The sequence below is a fragment of the Rhineura floridana genome, chromosome 7, assembly GCF_030035675.1.
Source record: "Rhineura floridana isolate rRhiFlo1 chromosome 7, rRhiFlo1.hap2, whole genome shotgun sequence".
NCBI lineage: Eukaryota > Metazoa > Chordata > Lepidosauria > Squamata > Rhineuridae > Rhineura > Rhineura floridana.
Genome location: NC_084486.1, coordinates 124,535,899 through 124,563,461, shown reverse-complemented (window position 1 = coordinate 124,563,461; position 27,563 = coordinate 124,535,899). Strand labels below are relative to the sequence as shown.

Below are 27,563 nucleotides of genomic sequence, written 5' to 3'. Positions count from 1 at the left end.
TTTCCTTTCCTCCCCTCTGCAGACCCCCCCCCAAATCTGTACCTCATGCATTTGTGCTATCCTTCCTGTGTAGAAAAGAATGCGCTCAGTTAATGTAGTCTTTCCAGAGTCGATGTGTGCAGAAATTCCAATGTTGCGGACCTTTTCATTTGGAATAATTCCTGAAGAACACCATCTGCAGCTGTTCAAGCACAGCTGAAATAGAAAAATGGGATGTAACGATATTGCAACACAAACCAGTACTGGATACAACATTAAGTACAATGAGGGCTTTTCAGTCTAATGTGCAACAGTTGCTATAAAAACACTGTATGTTGCCCATATGCTGTCAACAGCAAAGGTATTCCATCAGCTCTGCTGAAGGACCACCTGCTTTTGGCTCTCTCTCAACTGTTACCTATCTAGCGGCAGCCATCTCATCAGGCTGCAGAGGCAGAATTCCGAAGTGGGGCTACTCCATCATCTCTGTTGAAGGACTAGCTGCCTTTGTCCCTCTCTTCAGTTGTCATCTAGTTGCAGTCATTCTCTCAGGCTACTTGAAGTGCTTCCATCCCTACTACTTGTTATAAGAAGCATAACCTGAACTTGCTTTGTACCTCGCTCCAAATCCACTTGTCTTTGTGTGTCATGTCTTTTAGATTGTAAGCCTAATGGCAGGGACTGTCTTACTACAGATTTTTGTAAACTGCTCTAGGAGCCTTTTTGACTAAAGAGCAGGAAAAATGCTTTAAATAAATAAATGGGTTGTGCAACATTGTATGTTTTAACAAGAAACATTTAAGGAGCAATACTGAAAAAGACTGTGCTGTAAGAATCAATGCAACGTTTCACAGACTTTTTGAATCTCAGTCCTGCTCTGAACCTTATGACCCCAACGACAATCTGTTGCAAAAGGCAGATTCAGACATGTTGTTGCATATAACCAACTGCTGCATGGAAGGATCTATGGACTGAGATCCAGATCCAATAGTGGCAGCAGGATAGGATATCTCTAATCCTATTGGCATTAGAAGACAGCTTATGATCAGTCATAATTTTTTATCTTCCCAACATATTAGTTTAGGCTAGGCAAGAAATAGTGGCTGCGTTCAGCTGATAAAGTATCATGCTTAAAAGACTAGATAGAAACAATCTTCATGCACCTCAATGCAGCTACTTTGCTCCTCCCTTGGTACAAGAGGGCAAACAACCCAGGAAGTTAACCATAGCTTCCCATTATGTCAAAACCAGGGAACTATGGTTTAATGGCTTCAAAACAAGTCAGAATATGAAGTCATTGTTTAAAGATGGATTCTGTATCCTGGATTGTTTGGAAGCCATGGATTATAGTTTCTGGTTTGAGCATAATGGGAAGCTATAGCTAACTGCGGCTTCCTGGCTTGTTTGCCCACTTACACCAAGAGAGGAAGAAAGCAGTTGTGCGCAGGTGCATGAACCTCATTCATATCTCAGCTTATTGTCAAGATTTGATAGTCCAAAAGCAGCCAAAGAATGGCCTAAGGCTGAACATGAACCCTCTATATAACAACCCAACACTAGCCTCCATCTCACACCGAGTATAGCACGGAATCAAAGTAGGCACACAAGTATAACTTATAGGGGGAGCTGTCTGAAAAGGAAAGCAGTTATCTCCCCACCTTCTCCTATAATTATTTATTAAGCAACTAATAAAAGCTTGAAGCGAAGCCATGCTAGTCTGTTACAGCAAATCAAAATACCAACAGATTATTTTGTAGTATGAGCATTCATTCGGCACATCAATAAACACTTGGTTATGTACTATGAATAAAAAGACAACAGCTTACATCTACAATATGGAACAAGGAAAGAAAAGCAATGGATATTTCTCTACTCAGTAGTGTGTGCTGTGAGGGAAGTGGGGATAGTGGCAAAGTAATGTGATGCTTTAGTCCCTCTGCTTGTATTTTATTTGTTTAGCCAATTTACACCCAGCCTTTCTGTTATCATGGAACTCAAGATGGCATACACAGGTCTTCCAGAAGGCCTCTGTACCCCACAATTCATGCCACTGAGGTATACAAAATGTATAGGAACAAAGTTTACTAGGCACCTTACATATTCAGATATTCAAAAAATAATGTAAATATTGGTCATTCCTGGCAACATGCTAACAAGCATTCATTACAAATGTGCTTTAAAAACTGTGTATTGCAATACTAGGCAGATAACAGGGCAAATAAAAATGCAAACAGTTATAGACAGACAGCCTTGACCTCAAAACAACCCCCAATGTGTCCAGCCCATGCTAGGAAGGATTCTCTCCTTCTTTGGGGCTGGTCTCAGTACTGACTTCTTCACTCAACAGCTTCTTAGATGTATATCTTATAGTCCTCAGCTAAGTTCAGTTCTGCTTCTCTATCACTAGTCTTTCTGATGCGTGTTTGCCCTTGCAGAAACTAGTTACTAGTATCTTCCTTAAATACCATGCTCTCCAGTGTCATCTGTTTCACCTGCTGTAGTGACAAAACTGATAACGTACCTATGAAACAGATGCAGTACCTATTTAGTCAGTATCTGTACTTCTTCCCTGTGTGCACCTAACAACATCAATTGTAACAGAAATAGCTTTCTAGCAGTATTGTAATAATTAGAACATTTGTTTTCATGTTTGTTCCAGACCTTATAGTATTGACAGAATATCCTGATCTTTAACATTATTAAAATTATAGTATTTTGTGCTGGTCATGTACAAGATTTGTGATAACAAATAAAATTCATATATTCCACAGGAATTGCATGAGGGTATTTTGCAGTCCAAAATCCATTAACAGAGAGCTAAGAAAGTAGCTCACTTACATCCTTCAGGTAGCAATCATTTTGTTTAATATAAACAAGTGTTCATATTTTAATATAACAAATGTTTCAAGGGGAGTCCCTGAAACATGTGTGAATAAGGTTGCAATACTAACCAACTTACCTGGGAGTAAACCCCACTGAATTCAATAGGACTCACTGCTGTATCTTCTGTTAAGAACATAAGAAAAAGCCCTGCCAGATCAGGCCAACGGCCCATCTAGTCCAGCATCCTATTCTTGCAGGGGCTAGCAAGTTGCCTATGGGAAACCCACAAGGAGAGCTTGAGTTCAACAGTGCTCCCCACTTGTGATTCCCAGCAACTGGTATCCACAGGCATACTGCTTCCAGTAATGAAGGTAGAACATAGCCCTTGATAGCCTTTTCTTCGATTAATTTGTCTAATCCTCTTTTAGAGCCATCCAATTTGGTGGCCATCACTACATCTTGTGGGAATGAATTCTATAGTTTTAACTATGTGTTGTGTGAAGAAGTATATTCTTTTGTTTGTCCTGACTCTTTTGGCAAAAGAAATCATACCAATTCAGTAGTAGTTTCCTCTGTTGTAATGGGGGGGGAGGGATTGGCTATCTTTTATTATTTACAGTTGATTTTAATGTATATACTATATTTTTAACATTATTTTGTTATTAAGCAACCCAGAGAATATTCACTGATGGGCAGCCTTATACATTTAAGAGGCACACAGGCAGAAAATGAAGGGAAGAGTTTTTCCTTAGCGCTGCAAAGCTTCATCTGTTGATTTTCTGCTTATCATGCAACGCTCAAAAGCACAGAACCTCTATTTAAAAAAAAAAAGCAAGCAAAGTTCTTGAGCCTCTTAAGAACCAGGGCTGTGGAGTTGGAGTCCGAGTCGGAAGCAATTTTGGGTGGAGTCGGAGTCGGTAGAAATGTACCGACTCCAACTTCAAAATAAAAACTTTCACAGGAATTTAGGAAAGTTTTCTTGTTCAGAAATTTTAATCAAATAAATATATTTTATGTTCTATCAATCTAGCCTGATGATTCACGTGGTGGTGATGAAATGCCTTGTGCTACCATTTTACTACAGTAAATTTGTTATTACTAGTTAATATACATTTGCCATTTATGAAGGAATCGGAGTCGGACAGTAGAAAAATAGGAGTCGGAGTCGAAGGTTTGGCGTACCGACTCCACAGCCCTGTTAATTACTATCATGAGCCCATGCAGTTGAGCACTAGGATTCCCTCCAAAGAAGGCAGCGTCTCGTTATCCTATCTCACCGAACCACTGCATGGGGTTGCTCAGTCCCATGGAAGGAAAAAAAACACCCTTTCAGAGCCCTTCGTACCTGTCGCCTAGGCAACACCGCGCCCAAGACCTTCCGGCACCTCAACATAATTCAGAGCAAGGATTTTCACTCCCAGGAGCTGAAAGTCACGCTGGCCGCAGCTCCTAGCTCTACTTCCTGCCGTCACCGGCTTACGCTTCCGGGTCATGTTGACGGCTCACGGAGTTGAATAGACTCTAGAGGGGCCCACGCATACACAACTGCATTGCCCCCTGTAGAAAGAAGGGTGGAAATGCTCCGAGGAAAGTCATGACGACTGAGCGCTATGAACCTACTTTGGAAGGAGGAAAGGAACCCTTTTGTTCTTCTTATCTTCCCATCAGCGGTGTTCCACACAGGACTCTTTGCTGTTTTAGCCTAGAATTTGTTTGCAATGTCAAAGGTTAGTCCTGGAAGATGTGAAGTCGTTGGTGTGGTTGGATGGCCCGAACGCAGGCTAGGCTTAACAAATGCAGAGTCTGGTTTCTTCCTTGCTTTCAGCCAAAACCAGACTCGTCTTCGTCCATCCAGAACCAATGTCACTGAAGGTATGGAGTCCTTGAATGTGAAATCAGGATCTTAAGATAGCTATGCAGGAATTTCAAAGGGAGTCTCCAACCTGAAACTGCCGAATCACAGTTCACCAACGGTTCATTTCTAGTCCTTTGAATGTAAACAGAGACATTTCTATCCATGCATTTCTATCCCACTACAGATGTTACCATCACTAGTTGCTGTTTTATCACCTCTGCTCAATGAGTCACTGTGCTTATTTTGCATAAATTCTAGCTGTACTTGAATTGCCACTATCCAATTTCCTTCTGCTCCCCCATGGCTGTGTTTGTATGCATATAATGTGCAACTAAGAATCATACCATGGGTTGTATTTAACTAAGGTCTACTCAGAGCCATTGTGGTGTAGTTAAGGTGTTGGACTATGACCTGGGAAACCAGAGTTCAAATCCCCACACAGCCATGAAGCTCACTGGGTGCCCTTGACTGCCTCTCAGCCTCAGAGGAAGGCAATGGTAAACCACCTCTAAATACTGCTTACCATGAAAACCCTATTCATAGGGTTGCCATAAGTCGGAATTGACTTGAAGACAGTTCATTTCCATTTTCCTACTCAGAGTAGATCCATTGAAATGAATGAACCTAAGTTAATCATGCATTGAATGCCACCCCATGCATTTCATGAAGTTGACCACAATCCACAAAAGTTTATGCCATAATAAATATATTGAAGGCATCAGCAATAGTGTAGTGGCAAATTCAGAAGCGCAGGATCCCTTCATGATAGTCACAGCCATGCCCCCACACAACCACACCCTCTTTTAAGATTATACAACCTTCTAAGATTATAGAATAATCTGGCCAGGCTTTAATACTGCTTTATGCTTCATTCACTGTCTCCATTTGACTCCTTTCTCACTGTCAGAGATAATTGCTTGAATTACTGAATTCAGTGACTACATGTTTATCTCCTGCTACTACCAAACTGCTTGATGATGTAGATGGGATGCTATCATCAGGATTCAGTCTCTTCTGCAATTACAGAATTCTCAGCCTCCACGACTTGTCTTGGCTTTTTGAAATTGGAACTTCTATTGGCTAGCTTGCAGTTGACACTTATTGGGGCCTGCACAACAGACTCAGAAGCCAGCAATAAAGAAAAAACATTTTTAAACTGCTGGATACATAGACGCCCCCCCCACTCTCTTTCTCTGGGGGCTTTTTTACTGCTGGGTTAAGACAAAGCCAGTTTTTTCCTAAATGAAGGAATTTACATTCTCTAAGCAGGCCAGATATTCATTTTGCACAGAAATTTGTAACCTTTTGAACTTTGCCACCTTAAAAATGGATTTTTCTACCCCCTTCTATCTCCCTGTATCACTCCTTCTCCTTCCACACTTACCTAGAATGTTAGAAAGAGAGGTTTTAGCCTATCCAGGCAATTCTTCTTCTTCTTCATTAACATCATCATCATCATCAAGCTGTAAGATAAGGAACTCCTTTGCTGCATTTCCCTTCTTGGCTGCCACACTAAGACTCAGAGTAACTGCATTTGGGCGGAGCTTAGGAGTTTCAGGAGGAAACAAGCATGGAAATTCCTGATTGTAACCTCTGGTGTTGGCTACACCACACACACATTCTTACGCATATTCATTTGCATTTCACCTTGCTGTGCATGATATACATACACAACATCATTCAAAACTGAAACACCATCACACACACACTTTCTCCCCTGAATGTATTTTCTCTCTTCCTCCTTCCTTACTCCTGGCTTTGAGCTGGAACAAAACCACACATCTTCCCCAACATCCCCTTTTTGCTGCTGCGAGATGAGATCCTTGCTAATGCCTTCTCTCACAATAACAGATAACAGATGTTCCTAGGAGTGAATCAGTATAAGAGGGGAGTGTTAGCTACTGAGAAGAGTCTTCTCCATTGCTGACTCACCTCCTTTCACTCTGATTGGCTCCCATCAGCAGGAAAGAACAAGGAAGCACGTTAGAAGACTCTTCTCGGTGGCCAGCACACTCCCCTTTCATGCTGATTGGATGCTGGGACCTGGCTCCCAAAAACGTAAGGAGTCTAAGACATCCCCCAAGACCCTAGATCACTACACCTGTGGGCATCACAAGATGCTTTGTTGTTTTGCAAGCACTGTATTGTCCCTTCTTGCCCCAACTCCACTCAAATACCACTAAATCCAGTGCCATCTAGTGACTAAACCATATGATGACACTATCCATACAATACCCCTTGCCGTTCCAATCTACTATGAATACTGGGATACTAGCCTGTGGTTACGTAAGAGCATTCTGAAATACTGGTATGGAACTAGGACTGGATTTGACACAAACTGCAAGAACATAGGCAGCTGCAGTTTAATGAATCAGACCACAGAGCTGAGGGTTGTTTGCACGGCCTGGCAGCAGCTCTCCAGACTTTCAGACAGGAGTTTGTTTTTTAACCAAACTATCAGGAATTGAACTGGAACCCTTTGCCTACAAAATGCTGGTATGCTATACCATTGCTGTACATATGCTGTACCACTGAGCCATGCATCTTCCATCATAATATAATATGTTATGTCACTATAACATATATATTATTCAGTGGTGGTTCGTTTGTGGAATGCTCCTCCCAGGGAAATACCCCTTGCGCCATTGCTGTCAGTTTTTAGGCACCTGGCAAAAACATTCTTACTTACCCTGATGAATGATTTTTTATTGGAAGGTAGTTGCATATGTCAGTGGCCTTTGTGCTTATCCTTTAAGTGGGTAAGACATGTTGCTTTTAAATATATTGTTGGATAAGTATTTTAGTTTGTGTGTACTGGTTTTTTATCTGATTTTAATGTCTTTTGTTGTTTTATTCTTCCTGTGTGAAGCACTTAAGTAAAAAATGCAACTAATAACAGGAGCACCAGCACCACACCACACCATTATTATCCCTCTCTCCTCATCCATGTGGGAACAAATGATACTGCCAAACGAAGCTATGAAGAAATCACATCAGACTGAAGCTCTGGGAAGGAAACTCAAGGACTCTGGGGCCCAGATAGTTTTTTCATCCATCCTTCCAGTACATAGAAGAGGAGTAGAAAGGGAAAGAAAAATACTCCGTGTGAATGAATGGCTATGAAGATGGTGCCAATGTGAGAGATTTGGATTCTGGGACCACGGGCTATGGTTCCTGGAAGATGGACTGCTGGCAAGTGATGAGTTGCATCTCACAAGGACTGGGAAGAATGTGCTTGGCCACAGCATGCAGAAGTTCATCAGGAGGGCTTTAAACTGAATCCTAAGCGGGAGGGAGATGTAAACTTGGTGGTAACGACCAGTGAAGGCTTGTGCACAGTAACGGGAACAGAGAGATCAGCTCTAATAGGGCCCAGTAACAGTCCTCAGAAAAATGTAGTAAGGAAGCCAAGCCACAAATCACATGGTCTTCGATGTCTGTATACTAATGCACAGAGCATAGGAAACAGGCAGGACAAACTTGAACTCTTAATACAGGAGGGTAATTACAACTTGATAGGTATAACTGAAACTTGGTGGGATGACTCTCATGACTGGAATACAGCAATTGAAGGATACAACTTGTTTAAAAAGAACAGAAGGAATAAAAAGGGAGGTGGAGTCGCGCTGTATGTTAAAAACATATATCCCTGCACAGAAATACAGGAAGATGAGCTGGGTAGCTCCACCGAGAGTATCTGGATTAAAATTAATGGGGCAAGTAATAAAAGGAATGTGGTGCTTGGAGTCTACTACTGACCACCCAATCAAGGAGAAGACAAGAATGTAACTTTTGAAAAGCTAATTGCCAATGTTTCAAGGAAGCATGATGTAGTAGTAATGGGGGACATCAATTATCCTGATATCTGTTGGGAGACAAACTCTGCCAAACACGGCCCCTCCAAGAAATTTCTGACTTGTGTTGGAGATATCTTTCTCCTACAGAAAGTGGAGGAAGCAACCAGAGGATCAGCTATGTGGGACTTGATTCTAACTAACAGAGATGATTTGGTGGATGAAGTGGCAGTAACAGGAACTCTGGGGAAAGTGACCACACCATACTTGAACTCTTGATCTTAACAGAAGCAAAAGCTGAAAGTAGCCATACACACACCCTGGACTTCAGGAAAGCTGATTTTAATAAACTCAGAACAATTATAAGTATGGTTCCATAGCAAGCCACCCTAATGAGAAAAGGAGTCCAAGATGGGTGGGAGTTTCTAAAAAAGGAAATTCTAAAAGCGCAATGGCAAGCAATTCCAACAAGGAAAAAAGGGGGGAAACAGCAGAAGAAGCCAATGTGGCTTCCCAAAAAGCATAGAGCTGACCTAAACACAAAAAAGGACACACACAGGAAGTGGAAAGAAGGCCAGGCCACAAAGGAAGAGTACAGGCAGGTATCACGGAATTGCAGGGATGGTGTCAGGAAGGCTAAAGCTGAGAATGAGTGGAGGTTAGCATCCATAGTAAGACAGAAACGTCCATAGACAGGTATGTCCATAGTAAAAGACAGAGAAAGGAAATGGTGGCACTCGGTGAGGATGGCAAAATGATAACAGATGACAAAGAAAAGGCAGAAGTGCTCAATTCCTACTTTGGCTCAGTCTTCTCCCAAAAAAGGGTCTATGACCCTCCCGGGACACATGAAGTAGAAGGGCCAGGATTGGAACTTGAGACTGATAGACAAATGGTCAAGGAATACCTAATCACTTTGAATGAGTTCAAATCGGCAGGGCCCGATAAACTGCATGCTGGAATATTGAAGGAACTGGCTGAAGAACTCTCAGAACCACTGTCTATTATCTCTATGAAATTGTGGAGGACTGGTGAAGTGCCGGATGACTGGAGGAGAGCTAATGTTGTCCCAACCTTCAAAACGGGCAAAAAGGAGGAACCAGGGAACTACAGACCAGTCAGCCTAACATCAATCCCTGGAAAAACTCTGGAGCAGATTATAAAGCAGGCAATCTGTAAGCACCTTGAAAACAATGCAGTGATTACTAGAAGCCAACATGGATTTATGAAGAACAAATCCTGCCAAACTAATCTTATCTCGTTTTTTGATCAGGTAACCTCCCTTGTAGACTGTGGAAATGCTGTGGTCATAATATATCTCAACTTCAGCAAAACTTTTGACAAAGTGCCCTATGATGAAACAACTATCAGATGGATCCACAGTTGGCTCCAGAATCATACTCAAAGAGGGCTTATCAATGGTTCCTTCTCAAACTGGGTGGAAGTAACGAGTGGGGTACCACAGTGCTCGGTCCTGGGCCCAGTGCTCGTCAACATTTTTATTAACAACTTGGTTGAGGAGGTACAGAGCATGCTATCAAATTTGCAGATGATACAAAATTGGGGGGGCATAGCTAATACTGTGGCAGACAGAAACAAAATTCAAAGGGACCTTGATAGGCTGGAGCATTGGGCTGAAAACAACAGAATGAAATTCAACAAGGATAAATGCAAAGTTCTATACTTTGGAAAAAGAAACCAAATGCACAGTTATAAGATGGGTGATACTTGGCTCAGCAATACGACATGTGAGAAGGATCTTGGAATTGTCGATCACAAGCTGAATATAAGCCAACAGTGCGATGTGGCTGCAAAAAAGGCAAATGCTGTATTAGGCTGCATTAACAGAAGTATAGTTTCCAAATCGTGTGAAGTATTAGTTCCCCTCTATTCAGCACTGGTTAGGCCTCATCTTGAATACTGTGTCCAGTTCTGGTCTCAGCACTTCAAGGATGCAGACAAACTGGAACAGGTTCAGAGGAGGGCAACCAGGATGATCAAGGGACTGGAAACAAAGTCCTGTGCGGAGAGACTGAAAGAACTGGGCATGTTTAGCCTAGCTCTTCAAGTACATGAAAGGTTGCCACACAGAGGAGGGCCAGCATCTCTTCTTGATCGTCCCAGAGCACAGGACACGGAATAACGGGCTCAAGTTGCAGGAAGTCAGATTTCAACTGAACGTCAGGAGAAACTTCCTAACTGTTAGAACCATACAACAATGGAACCAATTACCTAGAGAGGTAGTGGGCTCTCCGACACTGGAGGCATTCAAGAGGCAATCGGACAGCTATCTGTTGGGAACGCTTTAGATTCCTGCATTGAGCAGGGGGCTGGACTTCATGGCCTTATAGGCCCCTTCCAACTCTACTATTCTAAGCTATGTTCACCAGCGCTTTTTTTTTTATACCAGAAAAAGCACTGATAATTATAATGAAAGGTGGTGGTGAGGAAGTATTTCCACTACTAAACCATACCCAACAGGACACCCAACAAAGCTGAGAACTGCATCCCAATTTCATCCTCAGATGTGGTGGTGGTTTTTACAGAATAGGAAGCCCCCAATTCTAAGAGCACACACAGCTCCAGACGTCCTGAATGGCCTACAGTAGTGTGAGTATAGTAGTGCTGCGCACTTCTGTCCTGCTGTGTATTGCCACAGATGAATTACAGCTAACTTTAAAATATATTTTTAAATATAGATCTTTGAGGAGGACCTCTGATATACTTTATTTAACTTTGTTCAAATTCTTGAATATTTTGGGCGGTCATTGTAACTAAGCAACTCAGGCTTTGAGCCAAATAATTAATCTAGCCAGAGACTCATCAGCCACACTACTCTGTGTTTGGCAGTTCTAAATTGAGCATTTAAAGGCTGTACAGAATGTGGAATGCCACAAGCACATGCAGCACGGATAGACCTTTTGAGCATCTTTCATGGGGGGGGGGTAGAAGAAACTTTTCTAACTAAAGCTTTTACCAATATTTTGACACCAGCCAAAGTCAGTGTTCAGGATTTAAGACATTGTTGTAAAAGTGTTATGTTCATCTCCAGTCAGGAAATATGTTTTAAAAATTATTTTGCAATTACACATAAACTTGGTGTTACCAGACCTGATAACATAAAATTGTCCTTTAATTAAACAGGAAGGTAATTATAATCAATCAACTAGGTAACCAAAATAACCTTGTGAGAGTCACCGACCACAGACCTCACAAAGACATAGGAAACATTGAGATCTATCACTGCCAACTGGGAACCTAGATTACTTTAGAGTGGCTGAGGAAAAAATTGAACTGGAAGAGTCTGCAGTTCCTCAAGGTAGCCACAGTGCTACTGGCAGTGCTTTGTTATGCAGCTGTCCAGTTAGATCTAAAAAAATGACTCAACACTCTCAAAACCTTCCTGTATTCATACAGTCCAATACCATGCTGAACTGAATGATAAATTCACATGGCAACAGAAGTAGGGGAATTACTGGCCAGGTAACCTGGCCAGGAACGGCAATATATGTAGATCACCTGTTGTCCTATAAACATGCTTTAATCCATGTTGGAGTTCTCTACACAAAAACAGGGAAATGAACCAAATAGGTGACAATTTCAGAATCTATGTCTGTTGCAGTTCTTGATTAATAATCAAGATTTGGGCCACAATATGAGTTTTCCATATCAAGAGTACAGAATCATGTTTCCTGACAGCATTTGTTCAAATCTGTGGACTGTAAAGGGTTTTCACTGGTTTGAGAGAGCTCTGCTCCTATTCTAGGGAACTGTTGGTTTATGGACTGTAATTTCAGCAAACAGATAACTGCATTATTATATCCCCCTCCTCCCTCCAGCCTGCAAAAGACAAAGTCTGGGGAATATTAGGCTGTTTACAGCTGCATTGGCACATTGCTATTTTGGGAAAATGTGATGCTAATCCTTTTTTAAAAAAAATACAATTTTGCTGCTTCTTAAATCTCCACTATTTTTCTTATTCTTAGTAGAAGACACATTTAGTAACTTTCAGAATTTGATGAGACAAGTACAGCATTATGTTGAATAGTCCTTTATTAATAAAATGGCAAGTGCTATTCATGAACTCTCCATTAACTTGAAAATTTTGATGAAATGCTGTCAGTTCAAATAATAGCAATCTAATGTTTATTCAACATCAAGAGCATGCATACATACATATAAATATCTGCCCTGTGCAACTTTAAAGAGTGGAATCACTAAGTTATATCCAGCGATAGTAATACTGATAGTAGATCCACTGAAATAAATGAATCTATTCAGAGTATGACTTAGATAGATATTGCCAACTATAACAGGTGAAATATTATTTGAAGGAAATAGCTGTACAATTCCTTTTCTTTTTGTATATGTTGCATCTCTTAACCTCATAACACATAAAAATTCCAATGTCAATATCTGAACTGACAAGCCTTAACCAAACTTGGAGAATGAATCACTACTTCACTTAATCTGGTGTATTTACAGGTAGCAGGCTGAGTATAACCTTACATTAAAAATTCTTTAGAGTCAGATCTCGAAGAGGATGGAAGACCCTTGAATATTTTAGTGAAAACACGTCTAACAGATCTGCATCTTCACTATGGCCTAAATCCAACAATGGATTTAAATATGCCTAACTTAGTGTTGAATTTAGGCCTAAGAAAGCAAGTATATCATTAGCATTTTTTGTCTGCAAACTTTCATTTTGTTTTGAAGGACAACCCTCTACCCCCCACAAAAATCAGAACATCCCCAGCCCCCAATTTTCTCATCAATAACTTGCAAAATAAAATAAAATAAACCAACCAATGGAAGAACCAAATAATAATGAATAACCAAGACCAAAAGCATGGTCAAGAGAGATGGAGAAGGAAAAAAAGAAAATGCAGAGCACTAAATATGATGCATTAAGTAGTGGCAGATACAGCCCTCAATCACATTACGTTTTTTGTGCATTTTTGCTCCCATCTAGAATATTGTAGGCAAAATGGGCTTCAGTGGTTACTCTTTCTGAATCCGTTTGCACTACCAGCATCAAATGGCCAAAACCTTTATAGCTTAAACCTTATTACAGCTTAAAGTGACTTACTGCAGCTTAAAATGACTTACTATACCTTAAAGTGACTTACTAATATTATAATGTATCGGACTGTAATAATTAGGTAGTAAAAGAAAACCTGTGTTCTTAAAACAGAGGGGAAACAAACTAGTACAAGCCATAAGAGAGAGATCTAAGCAGGAGATGTTAATAAAAATTAAAACCCAATACTGGAACTTATGTAATATCCCAATCACTTAAATGCATCAATTTAGATTCTGGGCATTCTTTGACCCTCCCAGAAAGCCTTATTGGTTCTATTTAGGCAATGTATATTGGTAACAATCAGATGCAATATGGAAACTGGGTGAAGTCTACTTAATGGCTTTTCAATTCACGATTCATTTAAAAGCCCATTTCACCTAATCATTAAATGTGGAAAATCTGGAAACAGTTTTTCCTTCACAAGGACAACAAATTATACTTCTGGGTTGTTCATTAGCTCATGAATGGCTCCTAACTCCAATTTGGTCATTTAGTTAAAAGTCATTTTAATGAATTAGCACAGTTGCTTATTGCTATGGGAAAGGGGCTAGTAATATGCAAGTTAAACATAGCAAGCAGCATGGCAGAGCTGAAATAACATTATCTTCCAATGAAACAGAATGACCAACAATTTAGGAGAGATGGTTGTTGTATTAAGAGAGATGCAAAATAAAGAGAATGGTGACAAAATTCATTTTTATTTATGCAGTTTATCTGACTTTTTTTGCAAGACTAGAAGTGTAATACACATGCTACTTCGTAAAGTATTGCTTAACAGTTCTAGATACTTCTTTACAATGCTCTAGACTTTGGCTGATTGGCTCTTCATCAAAACCACATCAGTACTGCTTGAGTTGCAAACAGCAGTTTATCAACTGTACTCTTTTGAAGACTTGCACCTGTAGCTGCAATGATTCTTTTTTTTTTGTTTCCAAGCTTGCTAGAGCACAGTGAATGGAAACTATCTGCTTTGAAATTTTTCCTCATACTAAAAAAATAAGAACTTCATAAAGTGCTTTCCAGTATGAATGTTTTTCCTTTACTTCTCAAAGCCAAACAGTACCGGGGAGGTGGCGCTATCACAAACATTCAATAGTCAAAGAGCAAAATTCACTACTGCTAAAAACAGAGAACTTGGTCTTAGTTGTTGATCCAGAATTATTGGGTCCTCCCAAGAAACAGCCAGATTAAATATGAAAAGCAACACAGCAATTTATTTTTTGCTGGTTTTGAGAGGAACATGTGATCCCTTGATATTGAGCTTCTCCACAGAAGATTTAGGCCTCCTGGGTCCCTCGATGGCTCTCCTTGAGTGGGTCTTCTCTCTGAAATAATATTTAGAAAGAGGAAACACTTGAGATGGGTGTGTGTGCAAAACTACTTGCACAGTATTAGTTAGCCAAACAGCTCAGAGGGAAACACTCTTAGGAAAGATAAGGGTGTTGATCACTCATAAGCAAATTACTCCAAAGCAACAGCAAAGGCTATAATAATTTCTTTTTCTTCACAAAAATAGAGGATGAAACCTGGATTCAAACTCTAATGTACTTCCCCCCTCCATTCAAATCATTTTAAGAAGTACAAGACTATCGCTTAAATCAATACACAACCATGGGTAAATGACAAAGCTCTCCTAAAATGGGGGGGGGAGAAAGAGAGAAGTGGCCAGATGTGGCACAACCTTCTTCCCCAGCCCAATTTGCATCCATCTCAATCCTTCCATTTTTGCTTGATAACTTAGGGTCACTAGGGCAATCCTGTTTTTCCTGAAGGTTCTTCTCATGTAGATGTTAAACTGAAGTTGGAGAAATCAGGATCAAGAGTGGGTCTCTCACACCTAATTATATATATATATATATATAAAAAGAGGAAGGTCTTCAGTAGGTGCTGAAAAGATAGAGAGATGGTGCCTGTCTAATATTTAAGGGGAGGGAACACTAAAGGTCCGCTTACTATGTTGTGCTTTTTCAAAAACATTAATTGCACATTTTTCAAAAACATTAATTGCAAATTAAGTGTCTTAAAGCATCTTAGACATCTACTATACTATGTGAGAATTCTGACAATCTTTTTTCTTACAAAAGAAGTGGCAAAGCAATATAGAAAGATAATGATTTCTACCTCCTTGTTGCATCTTCCTTGCTTACATGATGGATACTTCTATGTCCTGGTGCATCTATATTGTGCCTTGTTCCTGAGGGCTTGAACCCCAGAATCTCCTTCTGCCATTGTTCATCAAATGCATGGGCTTCAGCTGTCCAACAAGTGAAATTTCAAAGTGAGTATCCTTACTTGATGTAGTCAATGCAGAAAGAGTTTAAAAGGTGTATATCCTAATACAAAATTAGAGATACGAAGGTCTGGGGAAAAATGATTTTTTTAAAAGCCATTTTTTCTGAATTTTTCCAGGTTTTGCTACGGAACATGTACATACTACATATTTATGTATATGTATGTGCACTCTGAGAACAATGACAGATTGTGTTGCTATAACAAAACTCATGTCACTACAAGGTTTGTTACCTTCATCTAAATTGACAAATTCTTGATTCAGTTCTTCATCACCAGTTTTGTTGTTCTTTGCCTTCTGAATGACATGAGCACGATCCTGAATGTGATGACCAATAGATAATTTTTCGAGCCCACTTTCAGAATCTTTAAGTGCTTTTCTGGTTTCTTTAATCTGTGTGTATATATATAGATACAAAAATTATAAAGCCACCACTGAGATAGGATATTTCCAGTTAGTACTTTGGATTTCCCTTTTCAAGCAATCTTTTGTAAGATCGTGAAAACAGCATAGGCACTTCACCGATCTTGTCTCAGCTGTGAATAGGGGGTGAAGAAAGAAAAAACAGTATGTAAAACACGGAACAAATATTAACATCTGAGCACAGATTAGAACCACACACAGCTGGAGCTTCACCTTTATTTCTGTTGCAGCAGTTCCCACTTTAAAGAGATATGTAGCTGTTCCATTTAAAAACAGTCTGCCTCTTCAACAGCAAGAACAGATGCAGTAAAAGGAAAAAAATGCAAAGATCCAGTTGCATGCTTCTTTTCCTTGCATGTGTTATCACTGTTGAACTATGGCCACAACATGCATGTCTATGATTCACACACAAAAGGAGCTAGGATCTGTTCCTACCACCTCAAGGTCTTGATATTATTCAGTTAGAATGGTTTCAAAAAAACACCAAAGCCTAATCTAAATATAGCCTGTGAATGGATCATTCAGCCCCAGAGATAAGTGTGTGTTGGTATTTGCTACATGAAAGGGACACCAACTATTAGTATGTCATGTTAACCAACTTGAAAATCTTGGCTCCCGCTTATCAGCATATTCTTATGTATATTATTAGAAGCTTTTTTGATAACCAAGTACTGGCTTGAGTGCTGAAATGATCTGCTATAGGTTATTTTCAACAGCATTCTCTGGCTTACATATAATATTTCATGAACCTGACTTCAGGGTTCAAATTCAAATTCAAATTTCTTAACAAAATTAGATGCAACAGCTGTGAGGAAGCCAATGAAAGGGCATCTTAAGCATTATGTAAGCACTTAAAAGTCAAGCACTTTGTCTGAACAGATGACACCTATTTACTGCTACTGCCAGTTATTTGTAGCATTTCAGGATATAGTCATGTGTGTTGCTGCATTCAGATTTTAATAATCTAACTTGCTTAAGTATTCCAATTTTCCTTTTCATTTATTTATTTATAAAAATATTTTTATACTGCTGTTTTGTTAAAAACATCAAAGTGGTTTACAGCACATTAAAAAAACCCACAGAATAAAAACTTTACAATAAAAACACAGGTCAACTGCTACAAAAAAAGCATATTCTTAATTGCCTGCATAAACCTGACACAACAGTAAGGTTTTCAGCAGGTGCTTAAAAGTTAAAACAGAAGGCACCTGTTGAATCTGTTGGCAGAGCATTCCACAGAACTGGCCCAATGACACTGAAGGCTTGATTTCACGTTGATGTTAAATGAGCCTCGAACTTGGGGGAAGATGAGAGCCACTCCTGCAGATCGTGATCGAGCGGAGATATAAGGGTTCCGGAGATCCCTGAGATATCCCGGACCTAAGTTGTTCAAGACTTTGTAAATTAATATAAGGACCTTGAACCTGGCTTGGTAGTGGACAGGCAGCCAGTACAATGTTTTAAAAGTAGTGTCACATGTTGCTGGCCATGTGCTCCCACTGGCAATCAGGCCACTGCCTTTTGCATCAGCTCGAGCTTACGAATCAGGGTTAATGGCAGCCCCACATAGAATGTACTGCAGTAATTCAGTCTCAAGGTTACCAATGCACAGACTACAGAGATCAGGCCATCCCTGTCCAATAACGGCAGTAGCTGATGAACCAGACAAAGCTGGTAAAAGGCACTGTTAGCAACAGAGGATACTTGGGCCTCTAGTGATGAAGATAAGTCCAGGAGTATCCCTAGGCTATGGACCTGGTCCTTCAGAGGGAGTGAAACCCCATCCAGAACAGGCAATCTGCCTATCTCCCGGACATGGGAACCATCTACCCAAAGAGCCTCCACCTTCCCAGGATTCAAACACAGTTTATTGGTGCTCATCCAGCCCACTACAGCATTCAGACACTGATCCAGAGCATTCAGTCTCTCCCAATTCAGATGTTATAGAGAAATAAGAGATGTTATAGAGAAATAAGATTGCTGACACCTTGCTCCAAAACTCCTAAGGACTGCTCCCAGCGGCTTCATATAGATGTTGAATAGCACTGGGGAAAGAATAGTACCCTGCAGAACCCCAAAGCATATGCCGGATGACTGAGAAGGTAAGAGCGGAACCACTGTAATAACAGTGCCTCCAATACCCATCCCACTGAATCGGCCCAGGAGGATACCATGGCCAATGGTGTTAAATATTGCTGAGAGATTGAGCAGAAGTAACAGTCGCACTCCCCTTCACTAATGAATGCCAAAAGAAGAAGCAGACCAATTTACACAACAAACCATGATTTGACACTGGAATAAGCTCTGTGCTCGCACACTCACTCTTCTCTTGTGCCCTCCACTTATTTGCTTGTTTCCAGGATGATCACATGAAACCACAGGTTGCTGTTACATTCAAACTATAGTTTGCACTTGCCCTGCCAACGAGGACTGTAAATGGGATTTGCAGTTACAATTTATTTGCCAGTTAAGGAGCTTACGCTCTCTGTACAACATTTCATCAATCGTTCATTCAAAGGATATTGACATTGATTAATCTCAATGGAAAATCCCCAAACCCCAAGAGACTAACTTACCCCCCCTGGAGCCACACGTGTCTGAGCCGAAGCCTGGAAAACCTTTGGAGGTTCATCACCCTTCTTGGAATAAGTCATCACTGAGGAAGAACTGAATGAGTGCGCATTTGGATCAAGTGCCATTTTATCCTGAGGTTAATCATAATACAGGGTTTAAAACAGGGTAAAAAACAAGACAGGAATATACAACAAAAGCACAGATTTAATGCTGTGCATTGCTCCATTTAGGCAATGAAAGATGAACACTTTAAGGGAATGCAATTCTCTCTCTTCTCAATATATCATGGTCATCTCAAATTCCAGGTCTGCAAAGGATTCAGACTGATTAAGCACCGAAGCTACTCTCTTGGAGAACAGAAATTAGAACTGAGCGTATTGCATGCATGATTTGTAAACAGCCACTTGTCTGGGGACTGAAGCACGTAAAATTTACTTCAGGCCACCTTGAGTGGAAGCTTTACAAAAGTAAATTCCTTCTTTCTTGCAGGAAGTTAGCAACCAGCGCAGGCAAGTAACGTTTAAGTACTTGTTTTCACTACTGTGATAAGAGCTTCTGCACATTACCTATGAAGCAATTAATGGTGGAATGCACGAAGGAAAAAAGAGAATATGTAATTATACCTTTCAGTTGTGAAAATGATTTCAGCAGAAAATGTTTAAACACTCTTTTGTCCCCCCCCCAAAATGCCTTCATAATGCATGAACAAGGTGTAGATGACTGTGAGGTTTAAAAAATCAAATCACCTCCAAATTCAAGGTAGAAAAAACTCCATGTCCACAATGCATTGTTAATATACACTGAGTAGTCAAAGTAATCTTTTACTACATATTTCATATCCTATCTTTTCTTCTTACTATTACTTAAATGAAGAATGCTTTTGCAGTTTGTAGCTTAACATTAACTACTATACCAACTTACAAAATTCCTGTGCAGTTCCATCATACCACCATGTCTCATGTTTGACATCATTCTGTCCACTGCAGAGAAATGATCCCTGAAATCCATGTTCTGCCAGAAGGTAATCGAGAAGATAATTAGAGAGAAACAGTAATACAGGTTCTTGTCACAGTTTGCTCATATATACATGTTTTTATAGGTTTGCAGAGCGTACAAGACCACCAGAAAACCCCCCAGCTAAAATAATACCCATTAAAAAAAAGCAAGCAAGAGCACCAAGAGTAGATAAGAGTACAAGGTACAGCAACAAAATGATTCAATGAGTGTAAGCATTTTTTAAAAAACAATGTGGGGTGACCATAATGCTCTTCTAACTCACATTGTGTTTAATAAAGGCAAAACTGTATGCAATGCAGCAAATCTGTATCTGTCTTTTTTCCTTTGCAGATCTAATAGCAGCTGGGGAGGGGGGAGTAATTTCACAATGCAGAAAAGGCATAGGGAGAAAGGCTTAGACACTCTCTTCCAAAGCAACACTTCCCCAGTTTCCAAAGCAGCCCTGTGTGGTTGGTAATTAGCAAAACCAAAACTATGGGAGAATTTGTGTCATCTAACTTTGGCCCTTTGTCTACTGAAGAGGAAAGTACAGTAGGCTTTTGAAATACAGATCTCTGGTGGGATCAGAAAGGCTTTCCTCATTAACCTCAAATGACCTTGGTGAAAAGATGGACTGATTTCATGTATGGATTTTTAGGGTACATTTCCCAGCCATCGTAAAGTTCTCAGATCCTACTGTACAGTAACTGCCTGAAGTAACTATCATAAAGGTAACCAAAGCAATGTAATGTTGAAAAAAGCTAACTCAAAGAAAGCATGAACCTGCCCTCCCCAAGTGAATTCGAGAATGTTACAAGTAATTAAGAGGCAACACCTTGTTGCTGCCTCTGTTCTTTTATGCAGTATCATTAAAATTATCATTGGGGTTAAGGCAACAAAAATTAAGTCTTCTCTTTTTTAGCAAATTTTAAAATTATAGTTAAATGCTTGTAAAAGCTGCACCCTCTAGTATGGACTAGTAAGTTGAACGGCTTAGGCTGAGGTCAGCAATTTATGAGTTGATGAAAGCATCCATGACTCGCATTCCTTTCTGTGGTTTATTATTTGTAATTTAGGAATAAAATTTCACTTGCTACAAAGGAAGATATGGTCTATGGAGAGTGCACAACATGCAGGGTTATATGACAGAGTTGGCTCCTGTGTCTATTATGACTTCTCAGTTACCAAGGCTTCTGTTTACATAGATACCATTTGTCACATGCATTCCAGCCGATAGATTACTACCACAAGACCCTTCGAACATTAGCAGAAGCATGCAAAAGCCTTTATAGGAAGTACACTCACTGAAGTATTAATGCAAGTTATGTGACCATATGTATGAGCCAAAAAACTCCACATTCATTGACAAGTAAATCAAAAATCTGTGCAGAATTGGGCAGATCTTACAGATATTTGCTTGGCATAGTGTATTTTTCTATGCTAGATTGTCAAAGAAGCCGCTCTGGGCTCCTGCTGGAAGGAAGGAAGGGATATAAATTAAATAATAAATAAATAAATAATCTGGAATTTTTGAGAAAAGGGCTAGAGCAGCAGACAGAAAAGGGAATAAAAGAATGGTCAGGGAAACTGGACCTGAAGAAGAGTCAGTGATGCATCTTTCAGAGAAAATAAGGAGCTGTGACATCCAATCTCCAAACCATAATTTCTGGAAGCTTCATCAAGGCATCCAATTCCTTAGCCTTCACTAGACAGTAGTACCCATACATTTCTAAACTATCTCCTGAAGCCAGCTTTCCTTGTGAGGTGATGCAGCCACATTTCCTGGTGGGATATTGGGGGGGGGGGAGAGAAGCACACAGCGCCAGCCGATTCCTCCCCCACCACTGGTGGAAAGGATGCGAGGGCCAGGCTAGCGGAAGAGAAAGACCTTCCCCGTCACTCCTTCTCCATCCAGAGGGTGTGTTAACCTGCATGAATGAAGCTTAATCTGTTGAATTGTCTCACCCTTTTTTGAGAGATCCCCAGGAATACCAGACTCAAAAGCTTGACTTTGCCTACAGCTACAGTCCCCTTTCACATGTGGTCTGTCCCTGTGTTCCGATTCTTCATGAACGGAACTAGTTTGGTAAAGACAGTGAGCTCCTGAGCTTGGCTTTGATGCTGCATTAGGTATCTCAGTTTTAGATTCCACCTGAAAAACAAACTTGTCCATCCTGCATGTTTAAGGAAAAGGAGAAAGAAAATAAATACGATAGGGTGTGTTTATTAACTCATCCTTGAGAGTCCCTCCATCTAGTCTTGCTCCTAGCCTTTGGGTTTTCCTTCCTGTTGAACCTAAGGAAAACTTTTTAACTGGCTGCCATATAAAGGACAAACTAAGCAACTGGAAACTGGCTGTGGAATGTTTTTTACTGGTTGCTGGGCTGATTTTTCTGCCCAGAAACCCTGAAAAGGCCTCATATTGAACTGCACATATTGGGAAAATCAGAAATTAAGCCTGAGTTACAGCTTAGGTGGCCAGCCAGCTAGCTGTAGTGTACACACCAATATTTCTATTCCTCGAGGACTGTTTTCATCCTTTGTAATTAAGTAATCAAGAAAAAGAACAAAAAAATAGCCACTATGATTGTGGGTAGAGTTGACTGCTTTAAAAGAGTAAAGGGTGGCCATTTTTTTCAGATCACAGAATTGTAGAGTTGGAAGGAGCCTACAAGGCCATTGAGTCCAACCCCCTTCTCAATGCAAGAATCCAACTGTAAGTTGCTTAGCAATAAGCACACAATCCTGCTCTACTCATTATAATAACTGCAGAATAAACACACTCTTACTTCTTACTGCATGCAAACAGACATGCTTCTTTATGGCTGGGTAGACAGCATAGCTGAAACTGAAAAGCAGAGCAAAGGAAAGTCCAAGGGGTGAAGTCTAACTGTAACCCGTAACACAAAGGTCTAATATTCAACTCTTCAAGGATCATGTTACAATACTGTTTTTTTCAGGATCACTTAAGTAATTATAGGGGGATTGTGATAATGAAAAATCCACCCTCAGTGAGGGAAAGTCTTGAGTGAACAGACTTTTGGGGGCTCTTCCAGATGAGTCTTTTGTTGTGTACTTGCCCTGCCTCATTCACTGAATTTTTCAGAGGATCCTATTCTTAAATTGCTCCTGTTTTTAAATCAAGCTATCATTCTTTAAATGGAGATTGTCATTGTTTATCATGTCACAAATTAAAAAGAAGACAATTTCCCCAAAGAGTCCTAGGGGGCGAAGTACAGGTCGAGGGGCAACACCCATCCCCCCCCAGCTACAGGCCTGCCTGGAACCATGACATTAATTAAGATCCTCATAGTGCCATGTTCTCTGCATTTCATGACTGATGAATCCACAAGCCTATGGAATATACACAGCCCCAAAATATACTGCATAGAGATACTTTAGATAGATAAGAAAAATATTTTCCAAGTTATAATAGATAGTCCCAGACAGAGCGCTGAAACTGTTTTTTTTCTGCATTGAGCAAGAAGCCAGCAACAAAATGTAAACAATTAAGAGTCCAAGTTGTAAGTAGATAGGCTTGCCAACGTCAAAGCAGATCCCAACCATATTTAGCTGGATTGTCTTCCCAGGTTCCTAAGGTACTATGTGATGTCCATTCTACACTTAATGGATTATTCACAAATAGGTAAAAAAACCTTGCAGTTTAACAATGTACCTGTAGCCAACAGATATTTCTATCAAACTTTAAAAAGCGGGGAAATTGGGCAGCTATAGTGAATGCACCAGGGAAGCAGGAGACCTGACCTCCTCTCTGAGATATGGTACTGCCCTACAAATTTGGCAAAATGCAAACACAATTTGGGTTGGTCTTTCACAGTCCAATCCACTTCCTGTGTAGCTTGGAAGAATTTGGTAACATGTGCCTCTGAGCATTTGGTGAATAGGGGCAACACCTGCCATTTCCAAAGATGGACAATTATATTTTTGTATGTTTGTTGGTGTTCTTCTTACTTTGCTTCTTTCCTATGTTACTAATGTTTCTACGGAGAATCTAATCTAGAAAATGTTATTTCCCTCATCATCCTAGAAATCTGTGTCAAATTTATTTTTATTAATCTCAAAGCCTTTTTATTGGTCAACGTCATATGATGGTGAAGACAGCCTTTTGTGTTTCAAATTGGAGGGTATGTTCTATTTTGGGTGCATTAACAGTTGAATCTGAAACTGCAGTTTGATGTAAAATCAGACTGATTACAATATGTTGCTACTTCAGCAATGACTCTAGCTGTTGGGAAAAGGAGGATGCATGTTTTCAGCCTGCTATGTTTAAACCACTTCATTTAAGGTAAGGTGGGCACGGTCAATTAAAAACAAAGAGCACATCTAGAATTCTTCCAGAATATATTTCACCTCCCACTATTTTATCTTGTGCACACTGAGACACTCCTGATGTCCACTGAAGACTATTCTGCAGAATGGTCAGTGCCATTATTCCACAATTATTTTTGAAGTTTTTTAAGTGTAAATTTTGCAAAGTGTTGCTGTACTTCAAATATTCACAGAAATAGAAACAAAAGAAAATGATTTCCTATAGGAAACTTCACTAAAATTGCAAAGTAAATCAGACATATTTAAAGTGACCATCTGAACTATGTCAACTGTCTTAATAATGTTGCTTCCTCCCTGCTAAATCAAGATCAGCACAGCACATCTCTTGTTTCTATTATTTGGGCTGATTGCAGTTGTTGCCCCCACTCAACATATGCTCAGAGGCAATTACCAAATTCTTCCAAGCTACATAGGAAGTGGATTGGACTGTGAAAGACCAACCCAAATTGCGTTGGCATTTTGCCAAATTTGTAGGGCAGTCCAATATCTCAGAGAGGAGGTCAGGTCTCCTGCTCCCCCGGTGCATTCACTATAGCTGCCCAATTTCCCCACTTTTAAAAGTTTGATAGAAATATTTGTTGGCTATAGGTATGTTCTTAAACCACGAGGGTTTTTTCCTATTAGTGAATTTCTCTGCTTTTTAATACGGGAGGTAAGAAATGGGACCTTGTGCAAGTTTGCTGAGAATGGATTGATTATTTGCATGCTTATTGAGTTCAGTGGGATTTACTCCCCTGCAGTCATGTAGGATAGGTAAAACTGATGATGGGGAGAGGAGGAGGGAGGGCAGAGGGCAGGAGAGGTTTGATCATTTGCGTGTTGAGTTCAGTGGGATTTACTCCTGTGCAATCACGCTTAGGATAGGTAAAACTGACCGGGGGGGGAGGGCTGGAGTGGGCAGGGGAGGAGGAAGAAGGAAGAGGGATGGGGAGAAGGGAGAGGAGAAGGACAGAAAATGCAGGTCCGATCATTTGCATGCTCATTGAGTTCAATGGGATTTACTCATATGCAATCATGGTTAGGATAGGTAAAACTGACCATGGGGGAGGAGGAGAGGGATTGGAGGGGGGCAAAGGAAGAGGGAGGGGAGGGCAGGTTTGATCATTTGCATGCTTATAGAGTTCAGTGGTATTTACTCCCGTGCAATCATGCTTAAGACTGAAGAGGAAGGAGCAGATTGGAAGGCGATGGGGAGGGAGGGGCAAAGGAAGGGGGAGGGGAGGGACAAGAGGGAGGGGATAGGAGGGAGAAGGGAGGGTGTTTTGATCAGTTCCATACTTTTGAGTTCAACGGGATTTATTTCTGTGCAATCATGTTTGAAAATGGAAATTAACTGCCTTCAAGTCGATCTCGACTTATGGCAACCGTATGAATAGGGTTTTCATGGTAAATGGTATTCAGAGGTGGTTTTACCACTGCCTTCCTCTGAGGCTGAGAGGCAGTGACTGGCCCAAGGTCACCCAGTGAACTTCATGGCTGTGTGGGGATTTGAACCCTGGTCTCCCAGGTTGTAGTCCAACAGTGACCTGAGGAGGGGCAGAGAGGGTAGGAGGAGGGGAGGAGATTGAGTGTGTGGGCAATGGGCAGAGGGGAAGCCCCTTTCCTTTCCAAAAGGGAACATTGTGAACAGTATCACTGCTTTTCAGCGTTTCGCGCACCTTTTTATTCTACAGTAGGCACATGTAGCCTCCCACCCAAATTTAAACCAAAGCTGTCCCTGGCCACAGGCCTTTATTTCACTTTGGACAGTCATAGCTTCTCACAAAGAATCCTGGGAAATGTAGTTAGTGAAAGGTGCTGAGAGTTGCTAGGAGATGCCCTGTTCCCCTCACAGACCTTTAATCAGACTGTTAAACCAGTCTGGCCACTGGAGCTCTGTCAGTAGAATAGGAATCTCCTCTCAGCACCCTTCACAAACTACACTTCCCAGGATTCTTTGGGGGAAGCCATGACTGTCGCAAGTGAAATCAAAGTCTGGTGTGGGTGTGGCCCCAATTAGGCAAGTCCAGCAGCTGGGAGTCTGGCTTTTAGAACACGGACAGTTGGTTCTTACTAAGCATGCCCAACACTATCATTCTGTTCAATGCAAACTTTTGTAAATTAATTAAAAATCAGCCAGGCATTTTTTTAACTTTTAAACTGCAGAAGATGAAGGCCAGAGTATGGGGCAAGGTCAGTAATAGGATTACAGATACTCTGTGAACATGGCTGATTTTTAATGAATTTCAACAGATAATGAGAACTCTGACAGAAAAAAGTCCAACAGGGGTCTGGGTTTTTCCCCCTCTCTTTTTAGACTTTGAACTCTCCATTCTCTGACTGTTTTGTGTATTGCCATGAAAGTTTAGAGGGTTGTTAAGCAATCATTTCTGGGTTCAGGACTATAAGTTTTGTAAGGTTTTGTTTTGAAATGAATTTATGGGAAGCATCAGAATGGTCTGGGGGTATTTTCAATGTAACATTGTGGAACATGAAAAATCCACCCTGGCTATAGTGTACAGCCACTCTCGAAGCTGTATAATGAGGGAAGAGATAGTTTTCCTTGTATTCACCCCAATTAGGTCTAATCTGGACTTCAACAGAGGAGACCATAGCATTAAAAGAACTAACCTAACATTAAAAAAAATGTTTGCAGACCACCAAGGCATTGTTATGGGGATTGGGGTATAGCCTTGCAGGTGTTCATTGCTGCTGTTCTTTTTAAGCTTCATGAATGCTCCTGTACTGAAATAATCCTGAAGAATGGCACTTGCTAAAAGCCATAGAGCAGTGAAAGCACATGGATGAGGGGTAAGCAACATTCCAGATGTTAAAAACTCCACCTTCTCTCAGCCCCAGATAGCATGGTCAATGGTCAGGGATGATGGGAATTGTACTCCAACAACATCTGGAGGGCCACAGGTTCCCCACACTTGATTAAAGGTATCACAAACTGCTTCTAAACCACTTAGAGGTGTTTCACAATCAAGCGGTATATACATGGTTAAATAATGTAAACAGACACAATTACCCTTCACAGAGCACTTGCAACAGTAGTGGACATGAATAGCTGCAGGGGGTGGGGGAAAGTTACTTGGAGTAGAAGTAGAAATTAGTGAATAGATAATCAACAGCTTTTGATGTCTCCACAGCAGAAACATAGTTGCAAATTAGCAACAGCACATTTATTCTATATAAACATTAATGTGAAAAGGCTCTCAGAAGACCCCAAAGATTCCTTAACTAAGTTGCTGGATATCTACCACACTTTACAGAAATGTTATTCAATGTCCAAAGAGAAGAACCCATGTTATTAGCATAGCAGACCCAAAGCTTAGTCAGCCACCTGCTTGATACCGTACTTTCTGGAATATGGACTAAAGTGTGATGAAGCAGCAGCAGCAGCAGCATGAGCCT

At 40.6% G+C, this 27,563-nt stretch overlaps 2 protein-coding genes across 6 annotated transcripts in view; both read right to left on the bottom strand.

The window, feature by feature from the left end:
- Positions 1-4,284, bottom strand: part of GFM1 (G elongation factor mitochondrial 1) — a 28,695-nt gene extending 24,411 nt beyond the window's left edge. The window contains exons 1-2 of the mRNA XM_061637726.1: positions 4,148-4,284; positions 43-195 (exon numbers count right to left, since the gene is read on the bottom strand). Of these exons, the coding sequence (XP_061493710.1) occupies positions 43-195; positions 4,148-4,195 (201 nt within the window). The 5' untranslated portion in view covers positions 4,196-4,284. The remainder of the gene's footprint in view (positions 1-42; positions 196-4,147) is intronic.
- Positions 4,285-12,486: 8,202 nt separating this feature from the next.
- Positions 12,487-27,563, bottom strand: part of MLF1 (myeloid leukemia factor 1) — a 32,649-nt gene continuing 17,572 nt past the window's right edge. For all 5 annotated transcript variants that reach the window (XM_061637167.1, XM_061637168.1, XM_061637170.1 and 2 more), the window contains 5 exons: positions 19,743-19,832; positions 18,824-18,952; positions 16,058-16,217; positions 15,656-15,788; positions 12,487-14,859 (listed from right to left, as the gene is read on the bottom strand). In XM_061637167.1, the coding sequence (XP_061493151.1) occupies positions 14,748-14,859; positions 15,656-15,788; positions 16,058-16,217; positions 18,824-18,952; positions 19,743-19,832 (624 nt within the window). In that variant the 3' untranslated portion in view covers positions 12,487-14,747. The remainder of the gene's footprint in view (positions 14,860-15,655; positions 15,789-16,057; positions 16,218-18,823; positions 18,953-19,742; positions 19,833-27,563) is intronic.